General features: G+C 42.1%; 1 protein-coding gene across 1 annotated transcript in view; it reads left to right on the plus strand.

Moving 5' to 3' along the window:
• Positions 1–1897: 1897 nt before the first annotated feature.
• The window catches only part of WWC3 (WWC family member 3), a 106554-nt gene continuing 92911 nt past the window's right edge, over positions 1898–15540 (plus strand). Inside the window, exon 1 of the mRNA XM_080910350.1 lies at positions 1898–2470. Coding sequence (XP_080766476.1) covers positions 2193–2470 — 278 coding nt within the window. The 5' untranslated portion in view covers positions 1898–2192. The remainder of the gene's footprint in view (positions 2471–15540) is intronic.

Raw genomic sequence — 15540 nt, forward strand, 5'->3', positions numbered from 1 at the left:
ATCTACAGAAAGGAAGAGGACAAGAAGGCAATGGCAGTCTAGTGGTCATAAATGGCAGCAACCTGAAGCTAAAATGTCAGAGTGAGGATACACAACATTCTGTAACACATGAGTCATCACAAAGTAGATGCCTCCATGTCTGCAAAGGACCCCTCCCCACAACTTAGATACTTGGCTCTCAGGTATTTTACATAAAGTTTAGTAATATTTTCTTAGAACCTACATGCTCCTCCCATCTAGGATACTTAATAATGTTAAATACTGTGTAAATAGTTTTTAAATTTTTGTTTAGGGAATAATGGGGGAAAAAAGAATTCTGTATATTCTCAGGACAAACGTAACCACAGTAAGCCTGACTACATACTGCACACCGGCAACAAAAAGACATTTTCTCCTTGTCTTGGATAATCAAATACACAATTTGGGGACCTCAGGTATGAAGAGATGCCTGAATTTGTTTATAAAGTCTTCCACTCCTTTCCTTGGATACCTTATAATCATTGACGGACCACTAAAATGACGGAGCTAGTGAAATCTCTAACAGAATTGTCTGGTAGAGACTAATAAATGCTTGGGGAGCAAAGAAATTTCTGTGTTTTAGAGCTAGATGGGAAAGAAAGAGCTTTCTTGTACACCTTTGTTGGCAGTCTCTGAATCTTCACATTCTTTTTCGATACAATTTTCCCCGTTGTACAATAGTCCGATTTTACGAGAAAATTGGAAGGTTATTAAAAAAGAAAAAAAAAAAACACCCAAGGAATGAAAACTACTGTGAACATTTTTGAGTTGCAGGGTGCGGGGAGCACGGTTTCCCCAAGCGATTTTCTGTACGCAGTGAATTTCAACAGCTGGTTAAGACTTAGTCATAAATGCGTTTTTACATTATTGCGCTTTAAAAGCATGGCATGTTCTTGCGTTTTATACTCTAGTGGGGTAGTGGGTTTGGGCCTTGTGTCCATAGCTGGGAAATTTAGAGCAAGATCTACACTCCGCGGTTTTTGTTTCTCCGTTGTGAGAAGTGAGCAGAATAAAACTTCCCAGTTATGTTTAAATGTGAACTGGCTTCCTGGCCAGCACTAGCTTTCTAGGGTCTCCACTCAAACTGTGGGGTCATAGACACTGGGTAAAGAGCCCAGAGTGGGTTCTGGAGTCCAGTATAAGGAATCTATGTAGATCTCCTGAAGATCTCCTAGCTAGGTTGTGAGTTTGCCACCAGCCTAGATGTCCTCTCTTAGTTGTGGCCCCTGTTTAAATCCAGGAGACGGTGGGTGTTCCTCTGCTGACTCCTGTGGCTTCGCCTACTTTGCAGTGGCTAGAGCTTTTAGTAGTCAACAGACCAAAGGCTCAGCCTCCACCCCCAGGTGCGCAGAGGGGAGGACCCCAGGCGTCTAGGGTCTGAGGGCGGGTGAAGAGCGGTGACTGCCCTCTCCAGGAGTCAGTCCTGAGCAGGCTGCGTCCGGGTGCAGCACCGTCCTCCAGGCTCTCCTTTCTCTCAGAGGTGGCCCGGGGGCGGACTGACGTGGCGGCGCCCGTCCAGGCCGCGGTGCGGATTCCCGAAGCTGGGGGAGGTGGCGCGAAGAGGGAGGGTAAGAAGGAGGAGCGAGAGGAGCTGAAGGAGGCAGGCAGAGGAGGAGCCGCCAGAGAGGACGTAGGGCGGGCAGAGTTGCTGAACAGAGGTGGAGCTCGAGAGGGAAATGGAGGAGGAGCTGCGAGGGAACTGGAGAGAAGGGAGAGGCGGAGTAAGGGGCGGAGGAGGAGGAGGAAGCCTAGGCCCAGAGCAGAGGTGGAGCCTCGGAGGAAGATGGAATGAGGAGCAGCAAGAAGGGGCGTGGCGAGCCTGGAGGGGGCGGGGCCGTGGAACACCCCGCCCTCCCGACCGGGCTGTGTGGAGCGAAGATGGCCGGACCGGCCTCTGGAGCGGAGGAGCCGCCGATAGAGGTGGCTGTAGCTCCGGCTTGGGGACTGTGAATTCGCGCGTGGCAGCTTCCTGGGCCATCCCAGCGCAGCGGACAGCGCAGCTAGCGGCTTACGAAGCCTGTCGGGCGCCGGTGCGCGGGCGCCCAGCAGAGGATGCGCCGGGTGCGGCGGGCGGCTCCCCGCAGCCGCCCCCGCGCCCCGGGCTCCCGGCCTTAGTGCTGGCGGAGGAGGCGGCGCGCGCGGGGCGGCCGGGCGGCGGCGGGGCCCGAGCCGTCATGCCGTGGTTGAGCGGCGGCCGGCGGCGACGGCGGGGTCAGTCGCGGGAGGCCCAGCTGGAGCCAGCACCTCCTGCTCAGCCCCAGCGAGAGCCGCCAGCGACTCCCGTCGCCGTTCCTGTACCCGCGGTGCCCTCGGTGCTGCCTCAGCCGCGGGCCCGTGAGAGCTCCGAGCTGCCGCTGCCCGCCGGCTGGGAGGAGGCGCGCGACTACGACGGCCGTGTCTTCTATATCGACCACAACACTCGCCAGACGTCGTGGATTGATCCCCGTGACCGGTAAGTGGGCCATCGGGGGCCGCGTAACTGAGCGAAAGTGCCGCCACGGAGGATGTACTGGTGATACGTCCAGCCCCAGCGTGGAACTGCCAGGAGTGCTCTAGGTGTCCCTGTTCCTGGGCCCCCGGATCAGTAATTGGCGCTGAGATGGGAATGGGGGCGCTTCTATTCCCAGGATTGGAGCTTTTCTGTAGTCCCCAAGTCCTGGTTGTGGTTGTAGCGATTCCTGCCTTTGGGCCCAGGGAGAGGATGGAGTACAGGAGGCCCCTAGGTCTTGGAGAAGTTCTTATATCCCTACTGTTGAGATGAGGATTTGTGCTTCTCCGCCGCACATCCCCTACTCCTAGTACTTTGGCTGAGGACGGGAAGCGACCGCTTTAGAGTCTTTAGAAGGATAAAGCCCTATCTTCTCCCGGCTCCTTGTCGCGGGGTGGACACTGAATTGATTCCCTCACGTCACCCGCTGTCCAGGGCCTGGGAGCTGGGCCCCTGGAATTTCCTTTCTGGAGTCTGACGGATGGCCCTCTTTTCCTTTTTCTGTGGTGGCCTCGCCCATCCATACCCCGGGCCTTTAGCAGCCCACCACCCCAGCTTTGGTGGGACAGGGATTCCCAGCCCCTGGCAGATGTGAGATGCGCTGTCACCTTGGATCACAAATGTGTGCGCCAGCTTTGAGAATGAGAGCATGAGTTCCCTGCCTGGAGGGTTCAGCCTGGTTTTCATCCAAAACCCGGTGCCAGACGGGCATTAAAAGTATTCCGAACCCTTCTGGAGTTAGGAGAGGCTGTTCCTGAAGTTTTTTGGTGCTCTAGTGCCTTTAAAATCAACTGAGTTAAAATTCTGTTTGAAATAGCCTTGCGTATTGTGGCCAGAATGGGATATGATTAGTCCCATATGCTTTTGGACTAAGTGAAAAACAAGGGTTGAATTTAAGTTTCCTTTTTGTGCATGATATACACAGGGAACGAAGTTGTCCAGTTCATGTAAATAAATCCGATCAAGTAAAAACAGATTCTTCTAAAAGCACTACCAGATTTCATTTAATTAATGTCATGTAATAAAGTTTCTCCTGCTTCCATTGAGTCAACTACTTTCGGAGAGATGGTGTGTGTGCGCGTGTGCGTGTGTGTGCGCGCGTGTGTGTGCGTGTGTGTGTGTGTGTGTGTGTGTGTGTGTGTGTGTGTGTGTAAATGGGAATTCTTTTGAAACCCAGTGTTTCCACTGGTTATCTGATATCTTGTCCTCTGTGGAGCAAGTTCTCTCCACCCTGTCCTGAATGCCAAAAAGGAAATACTGTAGGCTTCCTAGTGATTTCAAGACTTGAAAAGGCCCGTGTGGTGACATTGTGCCTGCTTCCTCCCACCTACACAGGAAAGGCAGCTTGCATGGCACTGTTGTTTGAAAATAAACTTTTGAGGAGGGAAACTGCTAACTTTTTTCAAGATTTCTCTGGGTTTAGATAGGGTAACACAAATCTAAACAATCATGGCTCCTGAACATTCTCTCTAACCTTTGTAGACCTCTGGATACAGACAGAAACCAACATAAATCCAGTCTCAGCTTTATGGCTTCAAAAATTCTTATTTTGAAAATCAGGTGATGTATAAATTGCAACCAAGTGTAAGAGCTCCATTTGTTTGATAAAACCTTGGATGATGCTGAAATTGGTGGAACGCTCGAAATGTGATGCTCTTATGTAGTTGTATGTCTATTAAAATCCTAAACAAATAGAAAAATGAACACAGTAAAATAGTGTTTAAAGCAGGGCATGGCAGCACGTGACTGTAATCCCCTGGGAGGCTGAGACAGGAGTTTCAAGAGTTCGAGGCAAGTCTGTGCTGTATTGCAAGTCTTGGTCTAGGGGGGAAAAAGGTGTTCTGCTTAGGAAAAGTGAATACCTACTTTATACTGCTAATATAACAGTTGTGGTTTTCCTGCAAATGAGATTTATAATAAAATACATAAATATAAGTATTTTTATTTTAATTGCATAGCCAGCAGCATAGGTGCATAGGCCCTAAAGGAATCATCTTCTAGGATCTTTATTCTCCTCAGTCAATTTTGCTTTCCACAAATCTGTTTTGCTCCTGGATAACATTTTTTTACTTATTTCAGATATAACTTAGGTTGCAGGTTTTTAAAAGTACCCTTTCTAAGTGCTAAGTGTTGATTGAATGAACAAAAGTAGATATTTTACATTTTTTAAAGTAAAAACACGTGTGTACTTTCCTGAGACAGTGTTTTTATAGTGAGTAAAATTCAGCTGGGGACAGCTTGAACTTCAGCTCCCATAATACCTTGCACGAAATATGTATGGAATGTTCAGCAAGCCACAAACATTTCAGTGGAGCCTGCTGAAGGGTGTGCTAGTCATTCTTCCTCTTTGAAAACACAAGGTTGCCAATTTTTATAGGTGACTAGGAATTTTCTAAGGTTGTAATTAACTTTTATTATATGAACAAAACTACATATCAGAGCACTGTGCTTTCTACATGTATATCTGACAGGTTTTGGAGCTTGTTTCATTCAGAGAACTGGAAAATGGTGTTCAAGAAATGTTCATCATGTAGCTTCCACACAGAAATGATAGGAGAGGCAAAAATAAAAATAAACAAAAGTATGGAGGAATAAATGAATGTGCTGGGTTAGACGAAAATTACTAATTTTTGACATTATTTCATATGTAATTATTAAAATCTTTAATAGCATGAAGTATACTGTTATAAAAAAATACTGAGAGCCAGAGGGTATAAACAAAATCTCTTCTAGAATGTAAAAATAATTCTCTTTAGTGCTATTTTAATGACATTAGATTTTCCTGTTCAGCATATTGGTGAATTATTAGACCTCTAAGTTTTAAAGTAGTAATGAAGAACATGTGATTGTAAGGAACTAACTTTATAGATATGGTTATATATGTTCATGAAAAAGTCTATATTTTGTTGACAAATTTTTAGCTCAACTGTGAGCCACCCTTCGACTTAAATTTATTATTTTATGGATAGATAACTGTTCATATGATTTCCATAGTGAGCTTAATGTATCCATAAATGTTGTTGGGAAATAATTTTGCCATATCTATGGCATGAAGTTAACTTGCATAAGTCATATGGAATTTATATTCTACCTATATTATCTTAGTGTACAATGGCTGCCTGATAGAATGTTATTTTTTATAGAAAATGATTACAAATCTTTTCAAATTTATTTTTCTCCATTTATTTATCTATTCAGTTTATATCCCAATTGCAGCTGCCCTGATTACAAATCTTATACTTGGAAACTATAGGACAAAATTTATGCTTGTTTTTTTTAAGATTTATTTATTATATATGAGTACACTGTAGCTGTCTTCAGACACACCAGAAGAGGGCATCAGATTCTATTACAGAGGGTTGTGAGCCACCGTGTGGTTCCTGGGAATTGAACTCAGGATCTCTGGAAGAGCAGTCAGTGCTCTTAACCATTGAGCCATCTCTCCAGCCCTCTGCTTGTTTTTAAAAATAATTTTGTGTCTTTAACAGTTGTGTATGTGCTTCTTGCCTCATTCTCTTGAATTACACTGTTCTAGGATCCATTTGTTGAAATTGGAAGTTTTATTTCTTGTGGCCTAGTGGCGTTATACAGTACTGAGAATGAAGAACAAGCAGTGGGCAAAATTACATTTGAGAGTCACAAGATAGTGGTTAAAGGTGCCTGATGCCAAACCTGATGACCTCAATTCCCTGCCTAGGACTCATGTGGTAGAAGGAGAGAACAGACTCCCAAAAGTTGTCCTCTGGTCTCTACATGCATAGTCTGGCACATTCCCCTCACCAAATTAAAAATAAATAACTGTGAAATCATATTTGAGATCAGAACTGAGTGTAAATAATTGTAGACTGCTAAGATTATGTCATGGCATCAAGAGTTGAGGGCCATTTGTTCAATAGATGGGATTTGACCTGGTACCACATGTATGAATTCTATGGTATATTAAAAGTTCTCTGAGCAGGCTTTTTCTTCTCCTCCTCCTCCTCCCTTTTTTTCTTTGTACAGGAAAAGAACACACAGATTTATTATATGCCCAAGACATGGAAGTATTTGATTCCCAAGCTTTTGCCTTAAGTAGAAAACATTCCTGGCTCTTGTATTTGCAAAGTTGGAGCCTTCTATAACAGAGCCAGATAACACTGCTACCTTCTTGGAACCACTATTCAGTATTAATTAATGGGAGCTTGACTATATTTACCTCACAGAGTCTATTTCTGGGTTATGTGAACTGTCTAAGTTGAGCTTTCCGATAAACAACTTAATGATTTTTCCATTTTTCATTCTGTAAGATTATAGATAGTGTTTGTATGAACATGGGGGAGTTTTTGGCTTTAAAAGCCATCAGGGGTCAGGCCCTGGAAAGAATCTTCCTTTTGTATCCATTTTGATGTCAACTACCTCGTTTCAGTCTAATATCTTCTCTTTTTCTTCCCTTCTCTCTTTTTTCCCCCAAGAAAAGTAAATGGAAAAGACATTGATTTCCAAAAATAGCTCTCGGATGTTTAGAAATCTCCAAGTTTCCTTCTCTTTCCTTTCACTCTGATTTGGGAAGTGGAAATAATATGTATCACAATCTCTGGCAGGTTCATTTCAGGAAATTGCGGGTCAAGTGACATGACTGGGTCACCTGGTAAGCCTGAGGTAGGCTTTTTGGCTTCTTGCCCAGGGTCTTCTGCTGCTGCCTGCCTTTTGAAATAAATTCAATAAAATGAATATAATGGAATAAAAGTAAAATTAAATCCTATAAAGCTCAATTGTCTCCATCTAGAGCTAATAAAACCAAGAAATATGAAGAATCTTAACCTTCTGCTAGGACTGTATGTGGAGACCAGTTTTTGTTGATGTTTTGTTTTTTAAATAGGAAATAGTAAACATAGTTTTTTTTAAAAGGTGATAAAGGTCATTAATCAGGGGCATTCTCTGATTAATTCAGTTCCTTAGGTGAAAATAACTTCCAAGGAAAGAAGGAAAAGTTCTCTTTATGTTTAACCAGCACTATTTATAGTATATATTTTCTTCAGAATTCCACACTTGTATATAATACGCTTTGTTCTGCTCTGTGCCTGTTTTTTCACTTCTAATCCTCCTCTATTTATTCTCATCACTTTTCCCTTCCAATTTCACCTGTTCTCTTTTTAAAAACATATTGAGTCCACTTAGTGCTGTCTCTTATGCGAATGGGTATGTGATCTCCATCTACAGGGGCATGGGAATTCTTTTTTTATTCCTTCAATTGCCAAACAGCAGTGAGACTTCATGAGGCCCTACTGTATCCATGCCACAACTTTGGGCTGACTTGTTCATGTTCAGGGCTTAAGCATGCTGTCACAGCTGCTGTGAGTTCAGACGTGCAATGACCCTTTGGCCATGTCATGTCTAGAAGTCTCTTATTCTCTGTACCTTTACTAGTTGTGAGTTTCTCAATTAATTGCTATCTGCTACAAAAGCCACTGTCTCTGATGAGAGCTGAGAGATCTCTTGATCTATAGGTATATATAGAGCTTAGGGGGCAGTTTAATGCTATGTCAATTTAATATTAGGGTCTCCCCTAGGGGCTGTGATCTAGTAAGTCACAGTATTTTTGGCTCAGTTAAAACTACTAGGAATTAATTCTATCTTATAGAACGGGCTTTAAATCCAGTCAGAAGGTGGTTGGCTACTCACATAGCATACCAGTGGGAATACCTTGCAGGGTTTACAGTTGAAGCCAGGAAACTAGTAAAGGATCATAGGAAGGATTTCAAGGTAAGGGGATTGAATACAGATGGTATGAAGGGAGAACGGAAAATATGGAACAGGAATGATTAAATGGTGTGGGGGATGGTAGGGCATATGGGGAGGGATAACTTAACACTGAAGACCTTTCAAAGCCTACTGTGGTAGAAACAAAACATTTACATATACATGGATAAAAAGAGTTTAAATGGAGTTACGCTATATTGAAGGTGGGGTGAGCAAGGCCTCTTCAGACGCCATAAACTAGTAAACAAATAAAAAAAATCTAGTGCCAGGTATGGGTCACCTTTCTTTTCTGAGTTGTTGGCCAGTGGTTTTCCCATCTTGCCGCACCCAAAAGTAGCAGACTGGTGCTATTGATTGGTTATCCTTAAGAACTTCATAATAATACCTTATTAATGACATATGTGGATCATAGGACATGGAGAGATCAAACTGGTACCAACCTCTATTTCCACTACCAGAGGGAGAAAAGTATTCATCCGCTTCACTCTACTAGGAGAGGTCACTTGAATATTGAGTGGTTTTTATCCTTGTCCATCAATATCTTGGGGCAAGATATTCAAGTGCTTATAGAACTGAGTAAGATAAAGAGGTGCATGAAAAAAAAAAAGCTAGAGATGAGGAAATGCTGAGCATGTTCTAAACAAGTGAGAGAATGAATTGATCTGACTGGCTCCGAGGTTGTTCATAAAGGCTGAAGATTTGGGCCAAACCATTCCTAGCTGAGATTGCCACAGTCTTGGGGCCAGAAAAGTTAGGAACATCTTGTTAAAACTCCTCTCTTCACACTCGAGAACCCAGCCAAGTGGTGTGTTGTATCCGAAGTTAGAAGGGCATGGGCTCTCCTGACCCTGGACCCATTGCTTTTTCTAGCATGTAACTTAAACCACCCAGTTCACACCCATTCTAAGTATTATACCTTTGTTCATTCAGTTGTTCATCTGCTCCACAGGGCATGTTGCACAGCTTCATTCTCTTTGGCAATTTTTCTTCAAGGTTCAGGACTCTAATTTCGACACTCGTGTCTAATTTTCAGTAAGACCTCATCATGCTGTAAGTGTTCTCTCCACTGGGATTCCATGCCTTTCCCCCCACTGCTGGAGACAGATCTCAGGGGCTTGTTAGTGTCAGGAAAACACCTATGCTTGCATCAAACCTCACCCCCTGGCTCTGTGGATATGGTAGACATATGTAAAGTATGTATCATGTGCCAAACATTTGTGTGTATGTTTTCATCAGAAGCCCATCATAGCTGGAAGAGGTATATATGAATATGTGATTAAATTGATGCCTATGGGAGGCTGACTCACTCTTTCCCAGAGCCAGTGAAAAACAGGACCCTCCCCTGAGTTGGCTAAATTTTATGCCCTTTGTACTGTGCTGGGCCCACTGGTTCTTTTATCTTGTATTCATTGTTGCTTGATGTTGATTCCCCTCTGAGGTATTATGACCTGTTAAAGGCAGATATATTAATGTCTTATTCTCTGTTAATAAGTTACCTTCCATGGCACGATAAACTTTGCAGATACAATTATGTTAAGGATCCTGTGATAGGGAGATGATCCTGCCTTATCTGGGTGGGCCCTGCATCACTATGGAGCTTACTGGAGGGAGCAGGAAGATGAGGATAAGAGAGATGTGAAGATATGACAGTCAAAGCTCAAGGCTACAAACCAAGAATTGCAGACAGCTTTTAGAAACTGGAAAAGGCAAAGAGAGGATGCTGTTCTGGAGCCTGCAGAAAGGACTTCAGCCCTATAGATACCTTGACTTCTAGCACAGTGAAACTGATGCTGTTAAACCTATGAGATATAATTTTCTTGTTTGAGTTTAAACCCTTTGGTTTTTGGTCATTTGTCACAGCATCAATAGACATAACTACCATAATCTTATGCTTTGTGTCTTGGGGAGAGTGGAGGTACCTAGGTAGCTTGCTGTTTTTGAAAACAGCCTCTCACTTGTCACATGCCAGTGAAGACACAGGTGCTATTTGTTTTCCACTAGTTCTGCTCTAGGATCCACCTTTCTTGTGGGGTGAGTGTAGAGTCTTATATTGAGAGTTATATATACTTATATCCTGTCCTCTGTGCTAGGCTGTTCAAATAGGGTGGTGGGCAGTTTGGCTGTCTGACAGTATTGGGAGATTAGAGACTATTAGAGGCTTTCTAAGGTGAAGATGTCCCTGCACTAGAGAGATCTGGAATTCTAAGTCTAGAAAAGGCAAGGCTCCTATTGGAGAATATGGGAGGAAAACAAGAAGTGCAAAGGGTTTTGATACTGCCTTAAGATGTGGCCAGTACATGACCAGGAATCTCAAACTTCTTGCTTCAATCTTCAGAGGAGCTGAAGTACTCTGGACTAACAGGAAGAACTTTTAATAGCCATTCTTGGAAGCCTTCATTCTTACCATTTTGTGTATTCAATAATATAGTCACAAGGGAGAACCTGTTGGGTCACTTAAATGATTTTACAACTAAAGGTAGAGTGAGTCCTTGAAGGTATCCAGACCATGAAAATGCTACTAGATGAGAGTTTCTCTGCTATAGTAGTCTTGGTATTTGGGGACAGAGAATTGTTTGTTTGGAGGTTGTAGCATAAGATAGCATTATGCCAGGTCTCAACTTATTCGATCTAGATACTGGCAATGATTACTTTTTTTTGGTGATCAGAGATTTTTTTCAGACATTATCACATGCCTTTGGCAGGAAGATAATATTTCTTGGTTACCATACTTTTATGACTGACTGCATTTTGATTCCAGCAGATTGATAACTCCTGTGATACTGTATGTAAGCAGGTAAGACCATTGAAGACTGACTTGTTTCTGTGTTTTCATGAAGAACAGATGTTCTACATAAGCATCTGAAAATTCTTGAACCAGTACTTCAAACCTTGGGAATATATATTAGATGCATATTGCTCTATTGTGAGGTTAATCTCAATTGATAGGTATTTATGGTATATGTGTATATATACAGAGGCACAGAAGAAAATGAATGTATTTACACTTCATTGTAGCAACCTGGAGCTGAGATGGTTCCTTATGGTGAATGTGTGACTGTGCATGTATGTACACTTATGTATGGTATCGGCTGCCTATGATGCTCAGAGCCATTGAGTCCCCACGTAAGTGCCCAGAAAAGCAGCGAGAGGGCTGCTTCTGCCTCTCTCTTAAAAAAAAATGCAGAACTAGCACACACATTTCAAACGGCTGCCTATGGGCTGTGGGATTCCCACTGTTTTTCATCTGGAAAATTCTTTATTTCTTTAATTGGAAGGGGCTCAGGGAAAGAGTGGGAAGAAGATGAGAGGAATGTTGATGCAGAGAACGAGAAGTGCAGCCAGGCTGTCTGTGCCACCCCCAGATGGCTAGCTGTGCAGTGTTGGTGGGTGAGCCAGACAGGACATCCTGAGCAGCTCATAAGTATCAGCCTCATTCCTACCAGGTGAGATTACTCCTACCTGGAGCTTGGCCGTGCGTGTAAACCTCATGACTATTTTGACCTTCCAAAACTTTTGTGTCTCAGAATGTGGAGTTATAAGATAACCCATTTTAAAGGGGTACAGCTTAGTGGCTTTAGTCTATTCATGAGGTTGTCAGCCACTAATTCTTGTTACCCCTTCCCAAAGAAACCATATGTTCATTAGCAGCCATTTTCTCTCTCCCCCAAAGCCAGTAAACCACTAATCAGTTTTCCATGCATATCATTTCATAAATGTCATAAGAGATTGTCCCTGGATAATTCTTTATAACACTCCTGTGGATCATTTTCAAAAATAAAAAGTTAGGAAAAGGAGTTGGATTGAAGAAACTAAGCAAAAATTTGTTGTTGTTGTTGTTTTAATCTCCTTTCTTTTCACTCATCCATACCTTATTTTGCTTTATCTACATATTATCTGACATATGGTAGCATTTGTCCATAAATATTAAATGTGATCATGCTTGTGGGGACAAGTTTTATGGATTTGTAATGGTCATTTTACATTTCTATATTTCACTGAGTTTTTCTAATATATTCTAGAGTACTTGAGAGCAATTCCTTCTTACAAAGATGTCAGTACCTCTATTTTGTTAGACTGGCCTCTTTTATCTTGACTCAGGATGGGATCCATCTTAAACTCTTGATAGTATCCAAGTTGCTTTTAGATACTAGATCTCAAATGGGGGAGGCTCTTTTTTTCCACAGGACATCTAACAGTATTTGGAAACATTTTGGCTGCTACAACAGGGGGATAGCATATAATAGGTGGAGGCAAAGGAGGGTGCGAGATGGCCTAAAATGCATATGATAGTCCTAATAACAAAAGTGACCTAGCCCTAAATATTAATAGTGCCTGAGAGTGAACTGTGCCAAATATTTAGCACAGAAGTTTGCAATTGGCTGACACAGGATTTCATGACCCAAATCTTTCTAGTTGAGCTGGGATGTAAGGTATGAGGCAGAAATAGTTGAAGAGAAGTCCTTCACCTCCATAAGGTGATGTGGAGCTAAACAATGTCCTATAGGGTTGTGAAGTTGAAGTTGGGATGCTTCTATGTACAACTTTCTTCCCTCCCTCCTTCCTTCCCTCCCTCCTTTCCTCCTTCCCTGCCTCCTTTCCTCTTTCTCTGCCTCCCTCGCTCCTTCCCTCCCTCCCTCCTCCTTCTTTCTTTCTTTCTTTCTTTCTTTCTTTCTTTCTTTCTTTCTTTCTTCCTTCCTTCCTTCCTTCCTGTCTTTCTTTCTTTCTTTCTTCCTTTCTTTTTCTTCCTTCCTTTCTTTTGTTCTGTTTTTGTTTTATGTTTCCCCTAGAAGGGTAATGTTGTTTCTAAATGTAGGGCCAAAAATACTTTTTGGTTCATTTGTTTTAAGAGTTATAGAAGAGTTATAAAATTTGGGTAGCTCCCCTATTTTTAACTTCTAATATTATTGTAGTAGCTTTGATGAAACTGTGATGCTATACCAATCTTGATCCAGATTCATGATAGGCAAACTCTAGATATTTGGATTTCACTGGTGTTTCTGCCAATTTCTCTTTTCTGTGCCAATGATCAATCTCTCTCTCTCTCTCTCTCTCTTTCTCTCTCTCTCTCTCTCTCTCTCTCTCTCTCTCTCTCTTTCTCTCTCTCTCTCTCTTTCACACACACACACACACACACACACACACAGTCTTGCTTTGAGACTTCATGGATTTTGGAATCACTGAGTTTGGGAAATCAGATATAAGGGAGTGACTGTTCAGATAAAGGTGGTAGCATGTGGAAAGCTTGTGTGTACTTTTAGGAAGATCACAGACTTATGCAAGCTCAAATCTACACTGTTGCTAAATGAGTGTATATTCCTGTACTTAACCACCATCAGCCTCGATATATCACAAAAGATTAATTCTGGGGTTGAGCTCAGTGGTACAGTGCTTGCCTAGCAAGCGAAAGACCCTGGGTTCTATCCTCAGCTTTGGAGAAAAAAATGATTAATTCCACAATGAGTCACTGAAAACTTTTTGTGATTTTTCCCAACACAACTTAAACAGTAGGGTACAATCCCAAGTACAGGATAGTTTTCACATGAACAGGGAAATTACTGGGCCAACTCAGAAACCTGAAGCTTAATGAAACAAAGTGAGGAAAAGACAACAGATTTATAATGTGATTACTACTGTATCCAGAAAATAGAAATTTCTTTAGGTGGAAAATGGATTAATGATGTCTGCATCTAGAAGTGAGAAGATCTGCTTTTTGCAAAAAGGTGAGAGGTACATATTATTGGATAATATTCCAAGATTGAAATGTATGTTGTATAACTCAGTAAATTTACTAAAATCACGGATTTTTACACAGGAAATAGTTTATTGTATGATGACTATATCTTATAAAGTTTTTACAAGCAATGCTTTTTAAAGAATTATTTATTATATGTATATGAGTACAAGGTAGCTGTCCTTAGACCAGAAGAGGGCATCAGATTCCATTACAGATCGTTGTGAGCCACCATGTGGTTGCTGGAAATTGAACTCAGGACCTCTGGAAGAGCAGTCAGTGCTCTTAACCTCTGAGTTGTCTCTTCAGCCCCTATAAGTAATTTTTAAGGGGAAGTCATTTTAAGATTCAGATAGCCACCTTGACTTTGTAGTTGAAAAGATCAGACTATATGGATTAGTTTTGGCAACCTCTTACCATGCAAAAGATTTTGGGGCTGCTTAAAATGTCTATACAGTTATCAGGGCAAGGTGCCAAGAAGCCACATGTTAATATTGCTTAGGCCCTTTGCCAACTGTAAGAGGAGAACAATACTATGCAACAGCCTGGTAATCATTACTGCCGCAGCTAACTTCACTCAAGAGCCATTGATCTTGTAGGATGACTCACTCATATTTCTGTTTGTTTTAGGAAAGGTGAAGTGGTATCTTGTTACATGACAGGGTTGGGATTATTTAGAAAAAGAATAGTGTGAATAGAGGACCAAGTTGGTATTTAGGCCTTTAAGTATCAGCATTCTCGCTCCCCCTCCCTGCATGTTGGAGATGAACCTTTGGGAATTCGATTATACTTTGTCTTTTTTAAATTAGCATTTGAATGGATGGCCAGAATCATACCGCTAACCATGTGGACTGACTGCAAACATGGGACAGCTTTTCCATGTTCCTGATTCTATAATTTGTTGTGGGATTTCTGATACCCTGTTTCTTCTTCTATAAAATGTAGTCAAAATATTTGCTTTCTAGGTGCTTTGGAGGATTCAGCAAGATGGTATAGACACTTAGGTCAGTGTTGCTGTAGAACAGATATTGCATTTTATTGATCCTGGGGTCACTTTTTATTTGTGTCCGTGTGTGTGGGGCTGTGTTCTCATCGATGTATAGGTACATATGTGTTCATGTGCAAGTCAGAGAACAAACTTGGGGCTCTGTTCCTAAGTTATCATCAACACTGTGTGAGTGCGTGTGAGTGCGTGTGTGTGTGTGTGTGTGTGTGTGTGTGTGTGTGTTTAAGATAAATTCTCTCACTGGTCCAATACTCACCAAGTGGACTAGGCTGGCTGAGTTGTAAGATTCAGATTTCTGATTACATGTGCAAATCTTCATATCTGACTCTCTTGGGCAGATTCTAGGGATTGTAGTCAGGTTATCTTGTGTGCAAAGTAAGCATTTTACCAATTAAGCTATGATTGCAGACAGTTTTTAAGAATAAGGTTTTATGCAAGGTCAGGATCTTTAGCCACATCTTCTTGTAACTAGAAGAATGTATCATTCGGTTTGACAGGGTTAGAGAGAAGCAGTGGAAAACAATAAAGAGTTAAGATCACTGTAAACTTAGATATTTT

Source organism: Micromys minutus (genome assembly GCF_963924665.1).
Source record: "Micromys minutus genome assembly, chromosome: X".
NCBI lineage: Eukaryota > Metazoa > Chordata > Mammalia > Rodentia > Muridae > Micromys > Micromys minutus.